General features: G+C 40.6%; 1 protein-coding gene across 5 annotated transcripts in view; it reads right to left on the bottom strand.

Moving 5' to 3' along the window:
- Positions 1–25814, bottom strand: part of eml1 (EMAP like 1) — a 57580-nt gene that overhangs the window by 7583 nt on the left and 24183 nt on the right. For 2 of the 5 annotated variants that reach the window (XM_061744405.1, XM_061744402.1), the window contains exons 2-8: positions 12204–12386; positions 8825–8963; positions 7914–7934; positions 6629–6757; positions 6426–6454; positions 4902–4928; positions 943–1072 (exon numbers count right to left, since the gene is read on the bottom strand). In XM_061744405.1, coding sequence (XP_061600389.1) covers positions 943–1072; positions 4902–4928; positions 6426–6454; positions 6629–6757; positions 7914–7934; positions 8825–8963; positions 12204–12386 — 658 coding nt within the window. The remainder of the gene's footprint in view (positions 1–942; positions 1073–4901; positions 4929–6425; positions 6455–6628; positions 6758–7913; positions 7935–8824; positions 8964–12203; positions 12387–25814) is intronic. The other 3 variants (XM_061744404.1, XM_061744403.1, XM_061744406.1) reach the window with 3 other exon arrangements.

Below are 25814 nucleotides of genomic sequence, written 5' to 3'. Positions count from 1 at the left end.
CTATTTTAAGATGGATGTTTTCTTGGTTTTTCAAGCTTGCAACACAGCTTCCAGTTGATTATTGCCAATGTCCCGCTGTTTTGTAAAGTTCAAGGGGATTTTCAGGGCTTTTTTTCCCCTTTCACATCAATGACAGCTTTGTTGGCTTGCTCAAACATGTGGATGTGCTCCTTGAACATAGCTACACTCTCTTGACTTGTGTCATCAATCAAAACTTGTGGCAAAATGATTAAGATCGAGCTTTCTCCTCTTTAAAGCATTTATTCTAGCTCGGGTTCTGCCACAGAAACAGCAGCATTACACACAGTGTTGTGTTATTTTTATTTCTTTTGTGTGGGTATTGATTTCACACACAGATAAGAAAAAAAAATCATAATTTGTCCCTTTCAAAATGCCCATTCATCTACACCCAATCTCATTACATCACAATATCCTCAGAATAAATTCAGTATTACAGAATAAGCACCACATATATCTATTTTTGCTTTCCTTCTTAGATCTGATCTTTTTCTTTGCCTTGTGGCCTCTTCCGTGTGGATTGGTTCAACAACCCACCACATTCACTGCTGATCAACAAATGAAAGAGGCAAGGATACCCAGAAACAGAACAAAACAGAAATAAAGTGGGACAAACGGAGCTGCTCGTGCTTGTGCATCAGCCTGCCAGCTGATGCAGGTTATTTCTGACTGCAGGCTGCCGAGCGATGAGCCCGACTCAGACAGCAACACCACTACACAGTGCAAATGAACATCTGAGTACATCCATTCTGACAAGCAGCAAGAAGCACAAGACCCATTTGTAGCTTCTTCTCACACCTATGGCAGCATCACACGCGATTACTTATCAAAACTTTCCAATTCTGTCTATGATTGAGGTTTTTATTTCCTTGCCGTTGCTGAGTCCCTGCTCCCTTTGGAAACAAGCCGCAGCAAAAAGGATACACCCAGTCCAGTTTGAGTTTGTTGCTGGGCAGCTCGGCTTTGGCCTCCAAGCAGTAGCTGTCCATTTGGTCTTTGGGCATGTACATGGTGATGGGGCGGCCCTTCAAGTACATTTTCACATAACCTTCCTCTAGAAAAGGCAACAGAAGCAGTCAGTTTGATCATGCATAAAGGCACAGCACAGAGATAATGGGTGTGTTTGATGTTAGATTATGAAATGCATGAATGAACACAAGAAGCACACGCAACACAGCTACAGTATCTCATGAATGACAGGGTTGAGGGTGATGAATGTTTGTGAGGATGTGACACATGGCATGAAAATTCAATTAAAGGCAGAAGATGACAGAACTGGCAAAGGCAAACAAAGGTTTGTATCGGACTTTTATTAGTCATTTCAAACACATTTTTGTGAGAGACATACACACACACACACACACACACGCACACACACACACACACAAAGAAACTGCAAGCACTTAGGTTTGAACTTCCGCAACTCATAAATATGCAGCTCGCTGCAGAAGTTAAACAACATAATTGCAGACACAAGAAAAGCAATGGAAATAGGAGGGGAAATAACACATGAATTCAGAAAAGGGAATACTGAGAAACATCCGTTCAAAACAGATTAACACTTAAAAATAAAAAAAACAGCAGAAAACAACAAGGGAAACAAACAAAAAACAATCAATGCCAATAAAAGCTTGTTAGTAAGACTAACAGCTTAATGGCACTGATCTACACAACTAAAAAGAGATCCCATTCTGTTCCTTTTATAGAGCTCATATATATATATATATATATATATATATATATATTTTATATATCATTTTATATAATTTTATATATATATATATATATATATATATATATATATATATATATATATATATATATATATATATATATATATATATATATATATATATATATATATGTATGTATAATATTTTACTGAGCATAAAGATTTAACTCTGAAAAAATGAAAAGAAAAATCATTTGATGAGTCCGATGAGGGATGGGTTTCAAGGTAAGAGAAGCAATAGATGAAGTTACTCTTTACTGTGCAAACCTGGTGGGGGAGTATTATATGATATGGGGCTGCTTCAGCAGGTCTAGGTTCAGCATCATTATGTGCTAAAAAGTGAGGCCTGAATATAATGAACGAACCAGTTTTTCCATAAGTAGATGTTTTTCCCTTCACTGGTGCAGAGGGAAATATCCCAAGAACACAATGCTAGAATTCACTGATCTTAAATTGTGACAGATTCAGGAAGCACAAGATATTATTTTCACACATGGTTCACACATAGGTGATGTGCCCCCACAGAGTCAAGACCTTAACCTCAATGAGAACGTCTTGCATGCCGTGGTGAAAGACTTTATGCAGCAATCAGGTGAAAAATGAACGCTTCTCTGGAAAGAAAGAACTGCTGCAACACTGCCCAAGCTTATTGAAATGATGCCGCAGTGAATATGCACTCTAATCAAAGCTAAAAGTGGGCCAAAAATATGTTAAGAGAGTGTACATTTGTGTATTTAGTAACATCTGAACCTAATGATATACATTCATTCTTAACCATTTGAAAGTGACAACAAGTACTATGGCAACTGAAAATGTGCTGGATGGAAGTATTGAAACAAAAGGAAAAAAATATAATTTTTCGTGCCCGAACCAACACTGTCCAGCATGTACACTGTCCTATAATGAACACAAAGTCATACTAGAGGGATTTTGCATGTAAAACATGTAAACGCTGTCATGTTACAAGAACATCTTAAGAGGGAAATGGAAAGCAAGCTATTATAATATCTTTTTTTTTATGTATTGTTTAACTATAGATTTGCACCATTCTAGCTATTTTACTTTGTGTCATAGGATGGTGAAGTGTGCATTTATTGCTGGTTTATTGTGCAGAAGCTAGTAACAGATCTGGAAATACTGGCTGGGTGATTTAACGGGGCTGCGGTAGCTGGTAACATGCAGAGGCGATGACAGCCTCCCAGAGTTCCTCAGCTGGAGCTGACAGCTTTGGGCCTTTCTGACCGGTGTCACCTTGGCAGGGCCCGCTTTTCTGGCCTTGTTGCCGGTCTTGCTGCTTTTTGAGAAATGTTGGGGGTTGGAGGCCGAATGAGCCACGGCAGCCGAAGCTGCGAGACTGCTGCTCCTCCCCGTCCTTTTGGTGTGGCCGAGGTAAAGCTGTACTGTGACTACAATGCAAGTGGGGGGGAAGAGCAGAAGAGCAGCAGGAGGCGATGACGGAGAGGGGGAGCGATGGAGGTTGTCAGGGCCGGGGGGATGCGAAGGGGCAAGACAGGGACAGGCAGGGTCAGGAAGAAGAAGTTAGACACGTGTGTTTGCTGTTTCATTTGATACATTTAATGAAAGCATCAAGAAATAGAGAAACACAATCTATTAGAGGGGAACTAGGGAAACTGAATCTTAACATAAAACACCAGCATGTGCTCGGTTTCATAAAAAATGTTTTTTTTAATTTTTCTTTTTCGTACCCAAGTTTAGTTTCAGTTTCTACTCAGTAATTTTCAGCCTCAGTGGTTCTTTTAAAGCTTTAAAACGTAACAAAAACAACAGGGTTCTGACAATGACAGCCTTTTCCTTTCTTTTTTTCTTTTGGAAGCGGGTTGGTTCTTTTTTTTGTCCGTCCATGATTTTTTAATAAAAGAAGCCTGAGTTTCTATTTTATTGGATTATATTAGATTTGATTATTCAATTTATTATATTAGAGGGTTCGGCTAGAGGGACTTCAGAGTCCTTTGGTCTAGCATTTATGTGCCAAAACATCACATTTCCCTGCAGGCAGAGCTCAGCATAACAGTTCTGTCGATTACATTTCCTAATAATGAACATCTGGAGAACAAACCCAAGAGCCAAAACAATACGACCACTCACAGATGCCACCAATAAAATTAAATATCTCCTGAACAACAGACCGTGTAAAGATGTGGAATATATTTAACAGTAATTGAACAGCTGGTCCTCTTAGTGAATGCATTGGCATAAAAGAGAAGAATCACATTGTGTTAAACTAAATCCATTCTTTTATAAATCAAAATGCATCCAACCAATAAAAATAGATGGTGAAGGTCACCAGCCTGAAATGTTAAGAACCAGTCAAGTTTCTTCCACTGACACGATGTTTAGAGTGTCTGAGCTGATGTTTCTTTTAACGACTGAATCCCGCTTTAACAAGACGGGGGGCAAATATGTTTGAGGAAATGAGCCTCGCTTTTGAATACCTCCTTGAAAGAGACTGCGCACAAATAGATGACACTTTAGGCCGCGTGAGAAGAGGGCAAGCTGAAAAATCTATTACAGTTTAATAATAACGGCTCAGAAAAATAAAAGAAAGAGACTCTGAATGTGTTTGTAATGCAAATACTCGTTCTGCGGGCAGGGTGATAATATGAGCGCTGGCGAATCTACAGCGAGGGCTTAAAAGAGCTTGCAGAATGACTTGAAGCAAGACAGCAAATGTCAGACATCTTTGTGCTGTTACTATAGAGACAAAACCTAAGTGCCTATGTGCAAAAGTGGGACAGCAGTGAAGCAGCAGCAGCTTTATCTGCAGCTGAACAACGCTTGCAAACACTGCAACGGCACTCTGATGCAGCACTCGGTGGTTGTTAGGCGGGACATTTGTGTGTTAATTGATTCAGCCTCAAAACATTTAACGGTAGGGAAACTTTCACACACAGGTGTTCCTCCCACTCGTCTGGACAGCTCTCTGCTTATTATAAGGAAACGGTTTAAAATAATACATTTGAAGAAAACACTGAATTGTTAAGGAAGACAAAAGTCCAAATTTTGTCCCTTTTCCCCCCAAAAAACACCCAGAACATAGGTGATGTGCCTTAAGAGACTAGAACAATCATCTGAAATGTCCAGAGAGCTGTAGAGGCCGGGGAGCATGGGGGGAGGACGGGGCCTGGCCTACCTTTGCAGTGGGTCACACGTCGCATCCCTTGTAAAGGTCAGAGAGACACACAAGCACCAGGTGAGGGTGGCATGGCTTTGTCGCCTCCTGCTGTGTCCTAATGTGAGTGCTTTTCCTGGTGTTTGTGGACAGCAACTTCTGTCCACCTTTAAAGGTTCTTTAATGGTTTATATAAATCAGTGATGGTTCCCTGACGGGTGGTAGATCAAGATCAGCCGGGTCTGATGAAAGGCAGCTTTTCCCTGATGCTGTTGCCAAAAAGAAACTTTGCCTACATTTGATTAATTCGAGATAGATAGATAGATAGATAGATAGATAGATAGATAGATAGATAGATAGATAGATAGATAGATAGATAGATAGATAGATAGATAGATAGATAGATAGATAGATAGATAGATAGATAGATAGATAGATAGATAGATAGATAGATAGATAGATAGATAGATAGATAGATAGATAGATAGATAGATAGATAGATAGATACATAGATAGATCTTTAAAAAAATTGGATATAAAATATTAGATTGTAAATTTCACTTTACTCATTTTATACTCAGACTTACTTAAAAAAAAGCATTTTATTGTTTTTAAATAAAAAACAAACAAACAAATGATCCCCATGTTGGATGTACGGCCATAATACAAACACTTAAAGTTAAGACTCAAGTCTGTCTTACTTGGATCTTTTGGTTCTCTTTCCATTATTGAGTCTCTTAATTTATAAATATATCAAAAGCAGTTAAAAGACCACCCGAATGAATCTTTGAGCTACTGATTTCCTGATTAATTTTGCGTGTGTGTTATGTTTGTGAGTATGTCAGCTAAAGGTTTTTGGTGTCATTATTATATAAGACTTTATGGGTCACATTAACACTCAGACATGTCATTCCAAAACCACATATCAATAAAGCATCACCTGAATATTTCAATGATATTTAGTCTTTGTATTACTGTATAACCTTTTAGCTAATCCACAGAAGATATCGCTGTGTGTCTGGTACAACTGCTTACCCAGAGGTCTATAAGGACTTGAAATTATGAATGTAAAATTTAAGACAATGTGGAAAAGCTTCAGAAGGCTCCTGCCTCACGTGGAAACTGGCCTTCATCTGAATACATAGAAAAGCTTCCACATCTGCTACTAATATTTAAATGTAAACAAAGCAGATAAAGGCCATCAAGAGGAAAATATGGATGGTAATTTGAATATGAGGATGTGGCGATGGATGATGTGAATTTGTTGATCATGAAGCAGTGAATGATGGGAAGGGTAAATGTATGAATGAACATTGACATTTAAGACATGACATCACAAAGAGCTCCGAGGAGTCCTCGGTGTGCAGAGTACAGTTCAAACTGCTGACAATATTGGTATTCATTTAGTTTTTTTAAGCAAGAATTCTAACAATGAATCAATGTCACAGACACCACTGAGCAGCATTGCTGTGGACTGGCTCCTCGTGGATCTTAATTGTGCAGGAAAACTCAAAGCTATCAGGCTGAAGAGCCACGAGTTCTTACCTGCATTGAACACTGGATCCCTCTGTTTGCTGCAAAGTAAATGAGTAAACACACAGCTGTCAATCAGCATCCAAACTTTTGTCTTTTCTAAGATTTTTATTCGGAAAGTTGGGTGTTTTTTCATTCTGCCAGACAAGAAAAATCAAAAGTGCACGTATGTATCACTGAACGGGGACAACGGTCCACCATGAGCACCGTGTTACCTGTCGCCTCTTTTGCCGCTGGAGTTGCTGCCAGTGGAGCCGGCACGCGCCCGGTTGCCCTTGGAGTCGCCCGAATCTTTCCGAGTAAGAGTCCCCACATGCTCGTTTGAGTTGACTCTCCTCACAGTGCTGCAGTGTAAAGGATGGTACACAGATGGGATGAGAAGAGCCGAATCCACAAGAAATGGGACATAAAAATTACCCGACTCTGCTTTTTCTCGAAGCACTCCTTTGCTAAACTTTGTTTCAGAAAAATATTTTTATGTCTTAAGAGCTGGGCCCTCGGGGCAATTGGTACAAATCCCCAACTTACATAAAAAAATGCAGCTGTTTTCTGTTCTTATTTTATTCAACCAAACTAAATGGTTAACACCAACATGCTGACTCTTATGGAAAAACTTCAGGTCCTATTTTTCTCCCTGTGGAGGACATAATACTTGAACAAGGTCCATCCTTTCAGGACCCTGAGGCGCTTTTGTGAGGGAATTCATAAACATGAAAACAGCAGGAGTGATCTGGTAACAACAAAGCTGAGTAGAAGATACACCAGCTGAGTTGGATTATCATCCGTTTTAGACTGTGTGCAAAATGCAAAAAAAAAGTGTTACAAATCAAAATCAAATCAAATATCTATACTAAAATGTGATATTTCAGGGAATCTGTTGGAAGTGTGTTGTTTTCATTACTGTGATGGCAATAACTGCAACATCAGTGCAGAACTGTGGAGTCCTGCTGCAGACAGGCTGCCGATTCCCGACAAAGGAAAAGCCACATCAGCAGCCCGGCGGCCAGCGAGCCCACGAGTCACCTAATCCCCCCATGGCAGGGAAGTCTATTCATGTCCTGAAACTGGATGTTGGCTGTTATCGCTTCTGGAGGGCCTGCATGTGTTTGTTCTTCAAAAAATTGAGCGAGAGAGAGAAACAGTGTGTGTTATGTTGTCCCACGAGAAATATGAGAGTCATAATTGGACCACAGGGCGTTGAGGGCCGCTGCCTGTGTGTGTGTGTGTGTGTGTGTGTGTGTGTGTGTGTGTGTGTGTGTGTGTGTGTGGTTGTATTAATGGGGACTGTGACCAAGTTGTAATTTAGATTTAAATATCAAGATATGAGGATGGTGAGTGGTAAAATAAATGTAAAAAAAAGGAAAAAGGAAAAGAAAGTTACACATTTATTATTAAATAAAATTCAGTCACTTGATGATAGAATGTGAAGTTTAGGAGGTGTTAGATGAGCGACATAGCAGTGATGTTAAACTGTGACCAAAGACCTGGAGACAGTCTCACCTGAAGGGCAGATAGAGAATTCTGGCCGAATGACACAAAGAAGACAAAGTGGACATCACATTGCAGGAAGATAAGACATAAACAAGACACAACATCATGGATGGGGAGGACGCGCCATCGTGGAGAGACGATGCTCGGGGGCAGATGTGAAAGACAGGAAAGGTGGGAAAGACACAACACAGTGCAGGAGAATAAACACACGAGACGGCTCTAATAATACACGGGTTGCTTGTTGATTGTTATTTATGGATCAGGTTTGACCTAAATTGTACTCCTCCACAGATACCCTAAAGATGAAACACTGTGAGTGCGGGAAAGGTTTAACCTTTCAGTGCTAAACATCATCCCGTGTAGCACAAATAAAAGCCCACAAGAGTTAACATCTGTTTGGACCGTAACGTGTCCCCTTCTGTCTGCTTGCCTGATTATGATAATGTCATCCAGGATGGGAGAGGGCTATTGTTTCCCTGGCAGACCAGATTTATAACCTCGGCTCTGCATGCATGTATAAACACACACACGCCGGATGATGACAAAGCTGCTTCTCTGTGTATTAGCCCTTTTAAATATCAGTGGCTTTGGCTGATAAAAAAAAAAAGCCAGAAATGTTATGGCTGGAACAGCACAGACAGACACGAGCAAACCATGTATCAAGGCAAACTCAAAGTCCAGAGAGAACCATAAAAATAAGACTTTGGCTGGACCTGAGCAACAGTGTTAACGAGGCCCAGGGGATGAGTAAAGCAACTTCAAAAAGATCTGCGGACTTCAGTCCACTCTATCAAACTGATCTACTCTGCAATGAGCCAGGGGTTTTCTAAAATATGTCTCCTTAAAGTCAATTTATTGCCTCACAATACAACAAAGTATAGCAGAAGAAGTTATGATAAGGGTCAGTTTGGATTCCTCACCTCTTGTTGGCTGCGGCGCTGCTGTCCTTCCTGGATCCAGGTCCAGATGGGGAGGGCAGAGTGCTGCTGCCTTTCTTTGGTAGGATGGTCCCGTTGTTTACCGTTGGCCGTAATGGCAGGGTAGCAATCATTGGCCTGGCTGGAAGAAGAAGAAGAAGAACAGCAGGACAGGCATCAGTGTCAGCTGCACGAGTATAAAGTAGTGTAAAGTAATCAGAGTGAGACATCAGCTGCTTTCTGAGAAGCTGCTTCCACAATAAAATATGATACTGAAAGTTAAAGAAGAAATTAATTTCTTTACACTGTTGTGATATGAGCATTAACATGGTCTCGTGAGTTGGTCTGAAATTATTAAAGACAACATTTTGGGGGTTTTCCTTTTACTTTCAATGTGCTCTGTAACGTGCAGATTTTAAACCTCAGTTAGTTATTCTTTCCATTATTTGGACACCAAACTGTTTTCTCTTCACCTATCTACACCACCATGTAACATATCTGCCATTGTTTTCTCTACTTTTACATGTTTCAGACATTTAAAGGAGCATGAGGCAGGATTGAGGCAGGATTTATGAAAAAAATTCGTATACGTTTTAAGTTTTCTAGTAATAATGTCAGATGAAGCGTTCCAAACCAAAACGAATGAGCCCTCTAGTGTATCTCTCCTTTGCCTTGAACAGGCTGTGTGCTGCAAAATGTGCTGCAATTGTGGGGCCGACTTTCCCGCGCTGTCCTGCGGATGTGACGTCACATGACGCTGCATGCGCGTTCTCCCCGTTCTCCCGTGCCGGCTTCACTGTTGGCTGCAGTACCCCCGACGGCCGTCGTGGTGAAGGGTGGCGCTAGAGAGTCTCATTTCTTAAAAGTAGCCTCATGCTCCTTTAATGAAGAGCTGCTTAACAATTTGTTGGCATTTTTTTTGTTTTACCAAGCAACTGGCCAATCAGAGATGAGTGGGTGTTTTGGAATGGGTGCCTTAAAGCGGCAGGAACAAAAAACAGAGTTTCCGACACTTTGGGAGCATCCTCAGAGTCCCCAGCCTTCCTAACCTTTCAAGGGGTGACGTCAAGCGCTACTGGACTCATTTGTGTGTGGCTTTGGTAAGAAGTTGGGGAAGGTTAAACTTTTTTGCCCTGATGTGAGAAAGCCAGCGAAATCGAACCTGGGGGATCATTCGGTAGGAAATCTGGCCGACTGATTATCAGTATGACTAAGACATCACCCATCACCAAGCAGTGCAGCAGCACTCCTGCATGAGCAGGGTGGAAGAGTAAGTCTCCACAGTATGAGAAAATAATGTGATTGGTGAACATCACAAAGTGTAAACTTGCCCAAAATGAAATTAAGAAATTCTAGAAATTCTATTCTTAACATAAAAAATTCAAATACAATTTTGTGGCTGTAATTTTCTCTTTAAGCCAGATACAAATAAATATCACCAAATATTCTTTTGGTGAAAGACATACTGGAGAAAAGGTGACCAAGGTGACATGCATAGACTTCATAGACATCGCCAGCCCCGATGCTGATAGAAATGTAATGTGTATGTTGTAGTGAACGTGACTGGCCGCTGCCATTGGCACAGCTTGACGTATGAAGAGGAAACGCATGCACAAACTTTCTTCCTTCAGAAGAGTTTTTCGACTACAATACATCGTCCATCTCTGCTGGATAACCTGTAATAACTCCACACTAAGTAGACTTAATCTACTAAGTGATTATAATAGTCATCATAATGTAGGATTGTCTTTTATACTCTTGTACAAATGAAACTATCTGGTTGTGACTAACAGCACTATTGTAGGCAATCAATCATACTTTTACATCATCATACTGCTGTCCTTTTACATCAAAGGACGGTGGAAACTGCAATTATTTAACGCTACATCTTGCTGGTACGATGATGGATCTGTCCGAGATGAATGTGAGTTGATGGTTTCAAAGAATCATAGTTTCCACTAACTTCAATGGTCTCATTTAACTGATAATGTTACTGCTGTTTAAGTATTTCCATTTACGACTAATGAAATTATAAAGTAACAACACAACATGTCATGCGCACACAACTACACAACACGCATGCGAGTCAGATGAGCACAGAATTACTAACCGAAGCTGCAGCTTTATCTGCAGTGATAAATATTTAATGGATAGTGTTTCATCCGGCAGAGATAGAGACACACATGCACACGCACACAAACACACCCATACACTCTCTGTTAGCCTTCCTATAATCATAATAATCATCACACATTCGGAGTTATCATTTTGTTGCCATGGCAAAGGAGGAGTATGGGTGTGTCCCTCTCCTTGCATCAATGATGATGTTTATGCTAAGCTTTTAGACAGCAGATTGTTCTGCCTCGGTAGAGGGAGTCAGTCTACCAGCTCGCTGCAGTGAAGAACGCCGCTAACTACTGTAAATCCAAAATAAAACTCCATTCATCCACAGTCGCTCCTGAGACAGAAGCTGACAGCAGCTTGGAGCCGTAGTCAGTATCTGCTTCATCAATAAATGCACGTTTGAGGCCCTAAAACTCACAAGGTGCAGTTGATCTCACATGCAGATTTTGGATGCCGTTTCAGGGACAGATTTGAACTAACTCTTCTCTTTGGACATTTACACATGCAATATGGGTACAAAATACAAGCAAAAAAGCAAAAGTCTAAGTAGAAAGTTTTGATTTTTCTTTTTCAATATCGGAACAGATGATGTGATTTAAATGTGAAAAGAAAAACAACGTGAGAAGATTTAACCAGATTGAACCTGATTTTTAGACAAACTCCAAGGTAAATTGGAAGGCTAGGACTGTGCTGTGTTGATTCGTTTAGCACCGAGACTTAAAATCGGGAAGAATAGCAAGGACACCCGTAAGAACTCTCATCATAATGACACAAAGTCCTCTGCAAACTAATGTGTCTTTATAGATGTCTTCAAACTTGTATCATGATCCATGTCCGAACTAAACGCTGCAGCAGTCAGTGACAGAAATGTGCACGTGTACACACCAGGACCGGTAAGTGCAGACAGACTAACAGAGTCAGCCTACCTGCCTTCCCAACATTGCCTTCTGCTGAGGAAGATTTTCTCATCATAGCGGGCTCTATACACATACAGTGCATTTAACAACACAACACAGTCCGGGAGAAGGAAAAAGAACGGGGAAGAGATTACAGAATGACAACAAGTCGGATGAAGGAAACAAGAGGAGGTTTAGGGAGACATCAGCAGCAAAGCAAGGTCAAAGTGGAAACAGAGGGACAACATTTCGCCAAAATCATGCATTTAAATCAGCATGTAAACCTGAAAACCGGTTGAGCCGATCGGTCGCTAACCATGCAGAAATGAGACGTAAGATTTAGCTAGTGGAGCATGTATTACCTTTGGTAGGTCCTTTGCGGGACCCCAGGGCCTGCTGCTCCTCTGACTGGTTGAGTCTGCGGACCACGTCGGCCAGGGCCGACTTCAGCAGCTGGATCTCGTCCTCCTGCATCTGGACCCTCTGCTCCAGGGAGGCGATGCGGTCGGTCACCTCCATGCTGCTGGCTGCTGATGCGCTGTCATCTGAGGAGACAGGTGAGGTCATGTCAGGCATGTGATCAATGACTCACGGCGGTTTGTAAAACAATTACAAAATCGATTTGGTCCAGCGATGATTCAAATCCTGTCAGATCCCTTCTGAGCTGACTTTTTTTGTTGACGTCACATTTAAACTTGAAATATAAAGCTTCTTTTAGAAATCTGTCTTTTCTGTCATGTAACTTACGTCGTTATTATAAGTATTATGTCTCCATCTGACTTTAAGATACAGGGTGAGCACCGGTCGCCAGGGTCCACTTCATTAACACACCAGCACTTGTGTGTGGGGTCTCCTCCATTAAGACTTTGATGTCACAGTGGCGTGATAAAACATTAATGTAAATCACCGCTGTGTTTGTCCCTGCAGACTTGTAATAACAGCCTGATACATTATGCATTAAAAAGTGGGCTTCGGGTGATTAGTCAGAGTCAGTCTTTGTTTCCCCCGAGAATCCACGACGGATCCCGGCTGCCTGGTAACATGATGAAAATCTGAAAAAGCTCTTGACCTCTGTAAGTAACACTCTCAAACAATCAAATTCAACACTTTCTCACTTTGGATTCAGGGAGTGCTGAAAGCAAATTGGTGAGAGGAGACGCAGCATATGTACAGTATAATGAACACACGCTCCTCTTGGATTGTTCCCTTCATCCCTGACTGAGGACTTCCAAAAATGTGTTTTCACATAAATCTATGTATAGGATTATGGTATGAGCGGAATGGAGTCAGCCAACCGAATTACTGCCACACTAAGTCACACTTGCTACACAAAGACGCCATGTGACCAAAAAGAAAATGGAAATACTCATGTGCTTCTGTTTGGGGATAATAAACCATTAATAAACAGTCAAACACATTTCCAGCCACAGATGTACAAATGTAATATTTAATGTGTGCAAAAAACTGTAGAAATCATGTCATACTTCTCTATGTATGATAGCAAGACTTTCAAACTCATCCAGTTCGCTATTTTTAATTAAAGAAATCCACCCATATAATCTCATTGGCTCTAATGAAGCTATTGTAATTTGATGTGAGAAAACTAATTTCACAGATTTGTTTTGTATTGATTGAGTCAGAGAGGCTCATAATAAGACAGAATGATAGACCGGTGCATCAGGCTAGACAGAGCACATGAAAAAAAGAAAATGGAAATTTAGACGTGTACAGAGGCAATATCATTTAATTCCAGTTTACACACAGACACACACACAGTTGATATGGCACATATGCACATATAGTAGGCATCCTTTGGTGCTTTAGTCTATTTTTATTCTTAAAAAGATGATATTAAATCACTCATTAAAAAATATATACGGTAATAAAACTTAAAATCAGATTTTTATTTTATTTTCATTTTTTAAAGCTTTCCACGACTGGGAGAATGGTTTTACCATGAAAACACACTCTCCACTTCATCTCTTTAACCACAGTCTTTAAAATGACAGACTTATACGGAGACCCTTCAGGGACATGGGCAGATATTTATTTTCTTATGCGTTACCTCGCAATAGTTTTTGCGTTCTCTTGCAATGATGATGTGGGATATTTACCCGTTTATTTGGCACTGTGGACACCTTAACGGAGCACCCGCACCCTTGGGAGAGGTTTACAGAATACAAAGACTTTCAAGCTGTGCTTGCCCAGAGGCATGGGTTTCATATCAGTCTGAGACATTTAAAAAGAGTGCTAAAATTGGACACAGTAATCGCAAGGACTACTCAGACCATGCGGTACTAGAATGACAGTGTTGCTTGAGCTGCAAACCTTATTGCTAGAGAATGCAAAAGTATTGAGGGAAGGAGTGAGTGAGGGAGTGAGTGAGTGAGGGACATCTCCCTATGTCCCTTAGGGGTTGCCGTACATAAATATGCCACTGAATACACTTACATAACTAATGGAATAATCAAATCATTGGATTAGTCTTAATGAAATTGTCATTTCAATTGCATGAAAACATCTTAACCTCATCTTAACTTCATGTAAGTTGAACTAACACACCCAGATGATTTAGTTTGACCTAAACAAATCCTTTATGACGGAGGACGCCTTTTGAGCATCTCAAACACCAATTCTGAAGAAAGCTGCCGAAACCAGATGCGTTTCTCTCTGCAGCACTGTAGTGGAATATCACCTCCCATAATGCAGCATTCAGAGACCCTGCACATTTTATGCACTGCTGAAACAGTAAGATCAAAACCTTCAGTCTCATCCTGAGGGAGGAAAAAAGATCTCAGAAACTTTTTGGAAATGTATCAAAGGTGTCAACAGATTTTGTTTCTCTTTAATGGCAAATGTCCACTTATGTTTATTGATTGAGATGACCAGTTGTATTAGGGTTTATCTTCACATAACAACAGCTTTAATTGCAAAAGTCTTTAGGTTGTTGAGGATATTGTGGTTTGTCTTGTTCCAAGCTGCTTTTAAACTTTAAAGGGGATTATGAAAAACACGTTTTCTCTTGCTTTAATATATAAAGTGGTCTCCCCTCAGCCTGCCAACTCAGAGAAGGAGGAAAGCAACCAAATTCTGCAGTGTCTGTACAGCCGCCCGGATGAGCCGTCCATTGTCATGTGGCTTCTACGAGCCGTTCAGATTTTGCTCCCGTCGTTACGTAACGACGGGCGCAATTTACATAGGTTGGCCTCCGATGCGTAAAACCACGCCCACAACTAACTCCGCCGGCTGGAGCTTCCGCCATTTTTTCGTAGCGGTGTACCGCGTCATTCAGGCAGCCAGTCAGCACAGAGCCTCATTATCATAGCCCCGCCCACTCAGAATCCTGCATAGATAATGAGGTTAGAGAATGAGAAGATAAAGACATGGCTCAGAGGCTGAATTTCTAATTTATTTAGCAAAAACAATCAAAAGCTTGTTTTTAAGACATTCAAGGCCTGTTTAAAATAGGTATTAGATGCCATAATAGGTCCCCTTTAAACTACTTGGAGAATGGATTAAGATGTCCAGGTTCAGAGGGCAGGAAACGTTTTTACAAATAATAATCATTATATTTAACACTCTGGAAGGTGCTGAAGTTATAATTTATAATTGCTGTGTAATATTCTGACCTGGTTATTATGTGAGAATCCCATAATAAAACATCTGATGGAGACAGTCTCAGAAAACCACATCTTCTACAATCAGCCCTTCGTTACGTTCTGCTCACCTGAGATGACTTCTTTGAAGTAGTTCATATTCAAATACGTGTCATAGAGTGAATTTCCTGAGATAAATCATCCTCTCAAGCATCTGCTGTACGTCTGCTACCAACACTGACACAATGACGGCTTGACACCATCAGCGTCTGTAGTACAATGACTGGTTGTCACGGCTTGTGCTAACATCTCCCTTTCGTCACCATGCTCCATTAGAGGCGAGTTAACGCCCAATAACACGATTACAGCTGCATCCACAGTCCCAACAGGTCAGGGAAATGATGTGTTCATGAAGATGAATGTGTGCTGATAGCCAACAGTAATGTGACCACAGACCTGTCACACTCTCAGTGGGTCCAGGTACCTTTTTACCTTGACGTGATGCCCAACAGTGTAGCTCAGGTCACAGGCTTTTCAGTATCAGTGAGATGTCAATCTTTATTTAATAACAAATCCATCACCACATGGAGGCCCGGACACCAGTGAGACTGAGCTGCAGAAGTAGGTCAATGAACCCCAACAGTCTCCAGTGTGGTAATCACTCCTGTCTGGCATTAAATCACTCTGTTCCTCTTCCTGAGCTTCTCTCTGGTCGTCTTTCACCACTCTTGTTTCGTTATATGGTCAATTTGTGGTTGGGTCACGTTTTTGAGACAGATTTCAATTCGGACTTTGATGTCATTGGACAAGCTGCCTGCTGTTACCTTCCTCTGGAAGTCGATGTCATTCTGGCAAACACCAGCATAAATGACATCTTGTCCATCACCACAGCCACAGGGATTAACAGTAAACAGAGAACTCTCTCCAGTTAATTTGAAGACTTAAAAAATATCCAAACCTACTGCTTTCCACCTCATCTCCAAGTCATTTGCAGATATAACTGCCAGCCATAATGAACACTGCAGCGTGCACAAATGCCCCACGGCAGTTTCATAGGCCAAATTAATCAATGTGTTGAAAAAATAAATAGGTAAAACAGCAAGCCAGTCCCCTCATTTATGAAATATTCTCTGCAACAGCCCCGTGCCAACTCGAGCTCCCCAGCTTTTAAGCTGACTCACTTCTTTATGATGCAAAATACAGTATGTGAAGATATAAGGATGTTTCAGGGATAAAAAGAAAAGACTGTTTTACATATGCATCAGAACCCACTGACACCATCTGTACTCATGATGTATTCTAGCACCAGACTGACAAGCAGAGTGACTGATGTCTGTTTTGTTTTCTCTCAGCGGTGCAGAGAAGCCAAACACTAAAGTTAAATTGACCAGATGGAAAGTTCAGCCATCAGGATAAGTGGTGCCACAATGGGAGGGTTTGGAAATCCACAACCAGCGTTTGCAGAAAACCAACACATTAAAGAATCAAACGGCAGCAGGAAAACGCCTGTCATAACACCTCTTATTTTTCTTCTTCTCACAAAGACCACGCTAATGTCACAGTTGTGGTACATACTGTATATTTACCTTTGTGAGCAACACCATGCCAACACTGTGATTTAATTTCATAACATGAATACACAGGGCTGAAAACGCTGCCGGAGCGCAGCCGTGCTGCTGCAGACTTTGCCTTCAGGACAGACATTCATCTCAAGACCAATGAGTGGCACTTATTAAATAAACTGACCTCAATAATGAAAGTCTGGACCTAATCCGAATGAAATGGCAAAAATATATAAAAGGAGTGGGGGTTGAGGGCAAGCTGAATGGGAATGAATGAAAAACCTTAATAATGAAAGAAAATGACAGGAAATGTAAGAGTCTACAGCAGTCGGGCAGCTCTGTGTGAGCCAGTCACCATTAATTCGCTGTGTAACGATACACTAATCTCACGATACGGTACGATACACGATATTGAGGTCACGATAACGATATGATACGATATTATAGCAGTATTTTTTTAACAACCTTGCATGAGGAACATATGACTGGAAGAAATTGTCTTTTATTTGAAAGACACAAAATACAAAACAATACTGTACATTTGCCCTATTGTTACAGTTTGTAATGCTTTATAACTGTTTAAGTTTTAAAGAGAAAGCCAGGCCAACCATTTTCCACAAACTGAACTAAAAGTAAATGTCAGGTTTGCATTATGCATCTTCAGTTTCATACAAGTACAAATATTTTGCCACAAACTGAATAGTTTCTCTCATGTATGATTTGACTTTTTTCTTTTCCAGAAATTTAACTAAAATTAAATAAATAAATAAAAGTAAATAAATACATACAATTTTAAATCATAAAAAAGATTGATTCATGCTCACCTTATAAGTGTAAGAGGAGATTTATTTTTGTTAAGAAGGTTATTTTGGTAATTTAGGGTTCATTATTTTATACAGTAAAAATATTCTTTATATTCTGATGTAAATTAGGGACTATAATGACACTAGTCAGTTTATCTGTAGTGATTAGTCTGTTTTAGATTGGGCGGAATGATACGCCACAGTACGGCACTAGGTGCTGTGTTGATGATCTAAAATCCTAAACGGTACTAGTTTCTTCTGAGCGGAGTAAGATTTTGGTCCGCGGGTCGAGGCGCGGTCGGCACGAATACACTGCACGTTACTAGTCAACACAATATAGGCTATTAATATTAATAATCCAATATCGCGATACAGTTTGTCACCTCCACGACACATATCGTGATGTTTTTGTATCGCAAAATTTCGTGGCACGATATATTGTTACACCGCTAAGTGTTTCCATGTATTGGGAGAAAACTCAGACAAATGACCCCCCCCCCCCCCCCCCCCCCGTCCGTCCGTCCGTCTACTACTACTGTTGTTATATGGAAATTAACAACATCCAATAACAAAATCCATCATATTGTACACAGCTATATGCAAATATCAAAGTGGTTCAATGTTAATAAGTTTACTACCTAATCATAGCAAATAAACATGGTTGCATCGCAGATAAAGGCAGAGTACAGCTGAAGATAAAAAAAGATGATAAAACTGCTTAAAATTTCCATCTGCTTCTTTATGACTTTAATCCTCCATCAAGAAGATAGTTAGTGACTGAAAAGAAGCCAGTGAGAGAAGTGAAGGAAGAGTATCTGTGATCAGTCCCACTTGTCAACTGCAGCGACAACATGGCTGTTTTGGATAATCAGCTGGCCAGATTAGGGAGACAGGTGCCGTGTTTACAAGCTGCCTAATAGCTCTTGGTGGACTGAGGCTTAGAGTCTATAAATAGCCAGAGGTGGATCAAAAAGAGGGAAGTCCTCACATACAACCTGGGAAAAGAAGAAGAGAAAACAAATGGCACAGAGGGAGGGAGAAAAAGATAAAAAGGCAAGGGATGTCAAGACAGCAGGGCTGAAAAAAAGAGGGTGAGGGTCTTTGTGTATCTGTGTGTGTGTGTGTGTGTGTGTGTGTGTGTGTGTGTGTGTGTGTGTGTGTGTGTGTGTGTGTGTGTGTGTGTGTGTGTGTGTGTGTGTGTGTGTGTGTGTGTGTGTGTGTGTGTGTGTGTGCGTGTGTGTGTGTGTGTGTGCGTGTGTGCGTGTGTGTGTGTTTGTGTGTGTGTGTGTGTGTATAAGGGTCACACGGGGGCCAAAGAGGAGGTGATGAGAGGCCAACATCCCCCACAAGAAATCCTGCTGTCCTTTAAACCTTTCCGCCGTCCTATCAGCTGCATCCTTCCTTGAGTCAAGCACAAGTCAAGTGGAGACAGCGCTCCCCACAATAATCCTCTCGCCCACACACCAAAGACACTTTGTACAAGCACAAAAATCCTGGAGCCAAAACACTGATTTACAAGCAAATTCTGGGACGTCCCACTTGTTTTTAGCATCATCAGATAAAGCATCCAACGCATTGAACAAGGACTGACGGAGGTTAGGAGGAAGTCAGAAAAGGGTTGAAAAGGGTTGTGTGCTTTTTCTTTTTTCTTAAGAGAAATGCAGTGAACAAGAGAAAGGGGCTTTGATCATTTAACATCCACACTTCATATTTAATCATTTTCAAAGACATGGCAACTAAGCCTCAACAGTCAAGTAAACAATTCACACACCCTTAACTTTGACTGCATGAAAGCACTGTGTTGTCAGTTTTGCCTACTGGCAAAAAATAACCCTGAAAGCTGTTGGGACGTGATGGAAAGGATAAATATTCAAAACAACAACAACAAAAAGATTAAATAAATATCTAATATTAAGAGCTAAGTGAGTAACAGGCATTGCTCGACTATTCCTTCCAGCCTTTCTTTGGCCTGTGTTGGGGCAAGTGTTTTGGCCTCCGGCGTAGTTTTCTGTTCCACATTGTGGAACAGAAAAGAAAGCATTGTTAAATGGCTCAACATCTTTGTATTTTTAATACAGGTATTCTAACCATTTGTCAACAACTATTCTGTTCAAGAAATGTTAAAGAGTGCATCCAAGAGGAGGAGGAGATGCGTCGATAAGCTGCTGCTTGGTAGCGTTGCCTCACAGCAAGAAGGTTCATTGTGGTGTTTAATGTCAATGTGCCTGCATGAGTTGTCTTGAGGTGCTAAAACATTTGACCATGGTCAAATGCTTTCAACTGGTGTTGTCATTGTCATGGGATTCATCACTACGGCAACTGAAAAAAAAAGAACCGAAAAGGCATGTGGTCAATGTAATAAATTGATTTGGAGGCCTTGCTGCTCCGGGGATGTCTGGCCCTTTTTAGCATTTGTTATGCTGAGAAATTCCGACAATGGAAAAGTTGTTTACACGACGAGGAGCAGCTGATTCAGCTTTCCGATCACTCAATAATGCCCAAAATGATACCCCACATTCAGATGAGTTCAAAAAGGAGACAGTGAGGATGTACGACAGGAACAAACTGGAGAGGGAGGAGGAGGTCGTTCAGCTTTTTTACTCGATCATCATGAGGAATGTAAGATCACTGGCAAATGAAATAGTGTAACAGAACAGTAGAGCTACAACTCTCTTACATGGGAAGAAAAAAACTGGAAAGTTCTGGGTCACGCTGTTTTCACACTGGCACTATTGAGCTCTCAGAACTGATGTGTACCAAGGCTGATGTGCACCAGCATAATGTGAAAACTGTCTAGATCAGTTGGTATTAATGAGAAGTTTATTTTATTTGAAGGAGAAGAAGTAAAAATGTATCAAACAGTCAGTTTTTACTTCTTCTCATTCAACACGATGATAACCAAATGCGCTAAATACATGTCACCAATGGCTCAAGAGGTATAGCTGTGCCCAGTTATTTTTGAAGCATGTTCGCCATCAATGTTTACTTGTGGCCTATTGTCACCATGACAACCAAGGACCCTCCACAAAATATTTCATTTATTTAGAGGAAAGTCACTACCAGGGATGCTGGGAGGAGCTTGGAATTACTGTTGAGCCTTATTGTGTGTGAAAAATTCACTATTTCATTTGAAAGGCGTGATGTTACAAAGTTTGAAAAATGCTAATGCCGTTAATTCTGATGTTTTTAAGTTTAGGATCCAAACATAGTATCATGCTATAGTATCAGGACATTTTTTCAAAATAGTCTTGAAAGACACAGTGAAGACTTGAAATGAAGGGAAAAAACAATATGGAAGGATTCAAAGACAGAAATAATGGGCAAAAAAGAAGGAAAGAAAGCAAAAGAACAAAGATATGGCCCACTGAAGCAGAATAACTCCCTCTTAGCCCTGGGACACAGTGTATATACAATATTATTCCAGCACCCTGCTTAACAAAACACACTCCTACACACACACACCGCCAAAGACCAAGTGTTAATAGCGTGGCAGAGGGATTATATTGGATTTGTGGAGCAGATCTTGCTGAATGCTATGATCCTTAAACTCGGAGGGTTTGGGTTTAGCAGCGGGTTGGATGTGGATTCTTTCTGTCCATCTCTAACCTCTTTCAACTCTCTGTTTATCCTCTCTCATGTGGAACGGACTCTTAAACATGACTGGAGATAAACTGAAGTACGAGGAGAAAGTGAGTCTGAGGGATTACACTTAAATGACTTGGGAGTAAACAGTTTTATTATCTTTTACCAGCATTAAGTGCTGCTCTTAACAAGCAACGATTAACTAGTGTTAGTATTTAGGATGATTCACAGCTCTCAGAAAGTCTGGAGTATAGTTATGATGCGGAAGAGACCTTCATGCATGTGATCTGAAATGTAAAGACATGCACTTTGTTTTGAACGACTGCAAGATCAAATTAATTACAGCAAATACTGAAGCTCCGAGGAAAATGTAAAGAACAGGTGGCTACTATGATATCTATACTCACATAATTGTCAAGCAAGTATTATGTTTACAATATGAACCTTTTGAGCTAAGTATCTTTTGGAGCCTATGGGCTTTTAGCATTCATCATCTTGGATGTTTCAACAATCAGACAAGGTCACTCAGGAAATTTAATTAGGTTCGATCAAGCCTCAATTTGGCCTTGGGTGACAAGAGGTTAATCACTTTCCTCTCCTGATCCACAAGGGAGCTGATCCAACTTCCGCTGGCCAACTTGGTGACCTATAAAGCTTCTGCATCCTACCTTAGTGGACTCACTATTGCTTTGGAAATGTTCCATGAGCTCAACAAACTTAATCATGTTAATCTCAATGGTCTTCCAGTTTACCAGGAAGCAGTGACTTGTGCTGTTTTGTGTTTTGGGCTGCTACTAGAAGGCCAGAGCAGGTTCTTCAGCGTAGTCATGGTTAAAACGATCAGATTTAATGCTGACTCATTTTCAATTCCAACCTGCGCCTTGTTTAATCATATGCACATACAGTAGTACACAGCACTCAACTTCATGCAGGTGCCATCATAGGTGCATTCCTCCATCAAATGCACAAATAATTTCTATAATCATGCACGCTGTACTAAGACTATTAAAGTAATACTATTCTATTTGAACTGTAAAAAAAATTCCTGGAAAGAAAATAATAATAATTGGCATACACTCAGTAGCTAGCTAGCCAGTAAATGAGATATGAGAACTGCAGGCTAACTACCATGACTATAACTAGTTTCTTAGTTTAAAAAAAAAATCTATTTTACAAGCCAGTTTTCGGTTATCAATCATGAATGTAGGTCAGTTTGATCTGTTCATCTAGCCTATTTTAGTCATTTAGTCGTTTAGCGTTTAAATGTAAACTGTTTTAACTATTCATGAATTGGTCAGCTAACTGTATGGCATGTAGTGTATTTGTTCTTATGAACTTTTTCCACATCTCATTCTACAGAGAAATGTCACACACCATATGATACCAAGTTGGAATTTTTCTTAATTATAAAAATATATAAATATATAAAAATAAAACGGGTTCTGGAGAGTTACTAGAGATTTGCTGGAAAATGTTGCGATTGCATTTCTGACTAAGGCTTTATTAAGGCAGACTTTAACATTTAAACTACTTTTCTTTTCTTATTTTGTCAACTGGTTAGAATAATAAACTGAATAAAGCAACATCAGGGCAGTCAGAAAACAAAAAACGTCCGACGCACGACAGCAAATTGAGTAGTTAAAAAACCATTGTTTTTTCATTGTTTTTTCAACCATTAATATGTGTGCAGACAAGGTAAAAAAAAAACACAAAAAAAAACACAAAAAAAACATTGTTTTTTAACAACTCAATTAGATCTGAAAAACATTACAAACTTAAATAACTCTCCTGCTTGAATTTGAAAAACAAGAGATAATTTGGTTGAGTTGAAGAAAGACATCTTTCTTATTGCTGTGAGTTTTTAAAGACCACACACACACACACACACACACACACACACACACACACACACACACACACACACACACACACACACACACACACACACACACACACACACACACACACACACACACAGAAGTACTAAGTCATGCTTGGCAGCTTCTCCGGGCTGTGACACAAGCTTCTTTCTCTGTCTCAACCTTTCTCCACATAAAACTGGATAAAACTGGGCTTTGTCCCTCAGAAACAAACAGCCAGGAAGGAACAGGAGGCGGAATACTTGTTCCATCCAGTGTATGTGCGCACTTGTGTTGGTGCGCTGGTGTTGTTCCATCCAGTAACAGTGGTACAGGAAACCAAATTTCCATAGTTTGAATGAAGTCTCACACACATCCAGCGACACAGCCAAAGTGCAAGGGATCATGTCACCACACTGAACAGCAGCCAGTGATACATCTGCCCTCTGCAAGGGAGAGAACATGCAATGGTACTGCTGCCAGCAGCTGTAATCAGTATTATAAATAGTATAATATTCTGATCTCCTCTGATATATGATCAAATATATTATCACATTTTATAGAAAATGTATATAATTCTATATATTTGTAATAAACTGATAGTTTATTACAAATATGTAGAGCTATATATAGAGAAGCTATATGAATATTAAGAGAAACTAGTATTTACAGATATAGGGGGTGGTGGCCTAGTGGCTACAGAGGTGAGCTTGGGTCTAACTACTGATGGGTTCAAAGCAGATCATTATTTCCCCCTGTGGGATGAATAAAGGTTAAGACAAAAAAAATATGAGGAACAACATCCGAAATTTCCTCCACCAAACTGGGGTTTGCATCCAGGACAAAATGTTATTTCGTAGTTATGTTTAGGCACCAAAACAACTTTTTCACAAACACAGATAGAAGTCCATCCTCTTGCAGCTACAACAACTTGTCTTCCATTGTTTTGTATTGTAAAGCTGGATAAATAAACTGGGAAAATTCAAACACAATTGAGTAAATTATGACAAAAATATAGAAAGAGTCTTTGCAGTGTCTTGTTATTGTGCCTCCTCCTTGAGCTGCCACCTTATTGTGGTGGGGGGAGTTTGCGTGTTCAAATGATCCCAGGAGCTCAGTGGTCCTGGGCTTTATGCCCCTGGTCGGGTCACCCAAGACAAACAGGTCCTAGGTGAGGAGCCAGACAAAGTGCAGCTCAAAAGACCCATATGGTTTTCCCTTGCCCAGATGCGGGTCTGGATTGGCAGACCGGGGTCATGGTCACCCTCTTTATTAAGGGGGACAGAAGGGTGTGCTCCAATTATGGAGAGATCATATTCCTCAGCCTCCCAAACCATTACAACACAAATTCCTTTCCCATGGTAGCAATGAGTTGGTGTTTGCAGGGGTACTGGAGAGCAGGGTCTCTGCCGGACATCTTGGATCTCGGATTGAAGAGGAGTAGTTTGGTTTTCGTCCTGTCCTTGGAAGTGGACCAGTTCTACACCCTCAGCAGGGTCCGGGAGTGGGCATGGGAGTCTGCCCAACCAGTCCACATGTGGTTTGGTAACCTCAGAATTGGGTTGCTGCTTTGTGCAGATGATCTGGTTCTGTTGGCCTCATCAGACCAAGGCTGCGTCCCAATACTCCCCCTCGCCCTCGTTTTCTTCACTAACCCTAACTTTTGCGCGTTCCCGTGAAGGTAGTGGTGTCCCAATTCCTCTTTTCACCAAGGGGGAGGGGGCATAACGAGGGCTAGGGGCTGAGAATAGCCCCTTCAAATCGAGGGTTTTCAGATGCTGACTTCGCGAGCGAGGGGGTATGAAAATTTCCCAGAATGCTTTTCGTCGTCATTTGCAGACTGAATAAAAAAAAAAACATGGCGGACATTTCTTATTTTTTTGTGAATAAAATCAATATTTTGAGTTAGTTTCTGCATAAAAATGCGTTTTGATTAAATTTCTACAAACCAATATTTTACTTTCATAATATTCACTCAGTGAATGTACATAATCCCTTTTTTGTCCGTTGTTCGCTAAGATCGCGCCGGAGTAAAGGCTGTTAGGTTACTCCGTAGGCTACGTAAGCTACGCCGTAGGCTCTGCGTCGATTTGACTCGCCGACCGAAGGCAAACAGGCAGACTCGTCTCAGAGAAATAGAGAGAAATAATCCTGTGACCCGTCAGATTTGTTTTGGATGTTTCTGATATAATAGTTTTCAGAAACCACAAAGTAATCCAGCTGTTATCTGGGTAATTTACACACTTTCAGATAAAGTTGCCGAAGATCACGCCAGAATAAAGGGATTTATGGTTCCGCGTTACACCAACGCAGAGCCTACGGCGTAGGTTACGTAACCTACGCCGTAAGCTCTGCGTCGATGTACGCGGCGACGCCAGAGCCGGATTAAATAAATGGACTACACTAGGCAGACTGTGATTTTTGGGCCCCCCTCCATCGATGTTATTTATGAAATCTTAAACTGACCAAAGTTACTAATAAAAGTTAATTCACATTTTACATAGCATAGTCATAGTCAAGTTGGTTCTTTGTATTCCAAAATAAGTCATGTGTTGTATATTAAACAGTCTA

This window comes from Cololabis saira, chromosome 16, assembly GCF_033807715.1.
Source record: "Cololabis saira isolate AMF1-May2022 chromosome 16, fColSai1.1, whole genome shotgun sequence".
Taxonomy (NCBI): domain Eukaryota; kingdom Metazoa; phylum Chordata; class Actinopteri; order Beloniformes; family Belonidae; genus Cololabis; species Cololabis saira.
Note: the sequence above shows the minus strand (reverse complement) of the source record. Positions and strands in the feature narration are given on the sequence as shown.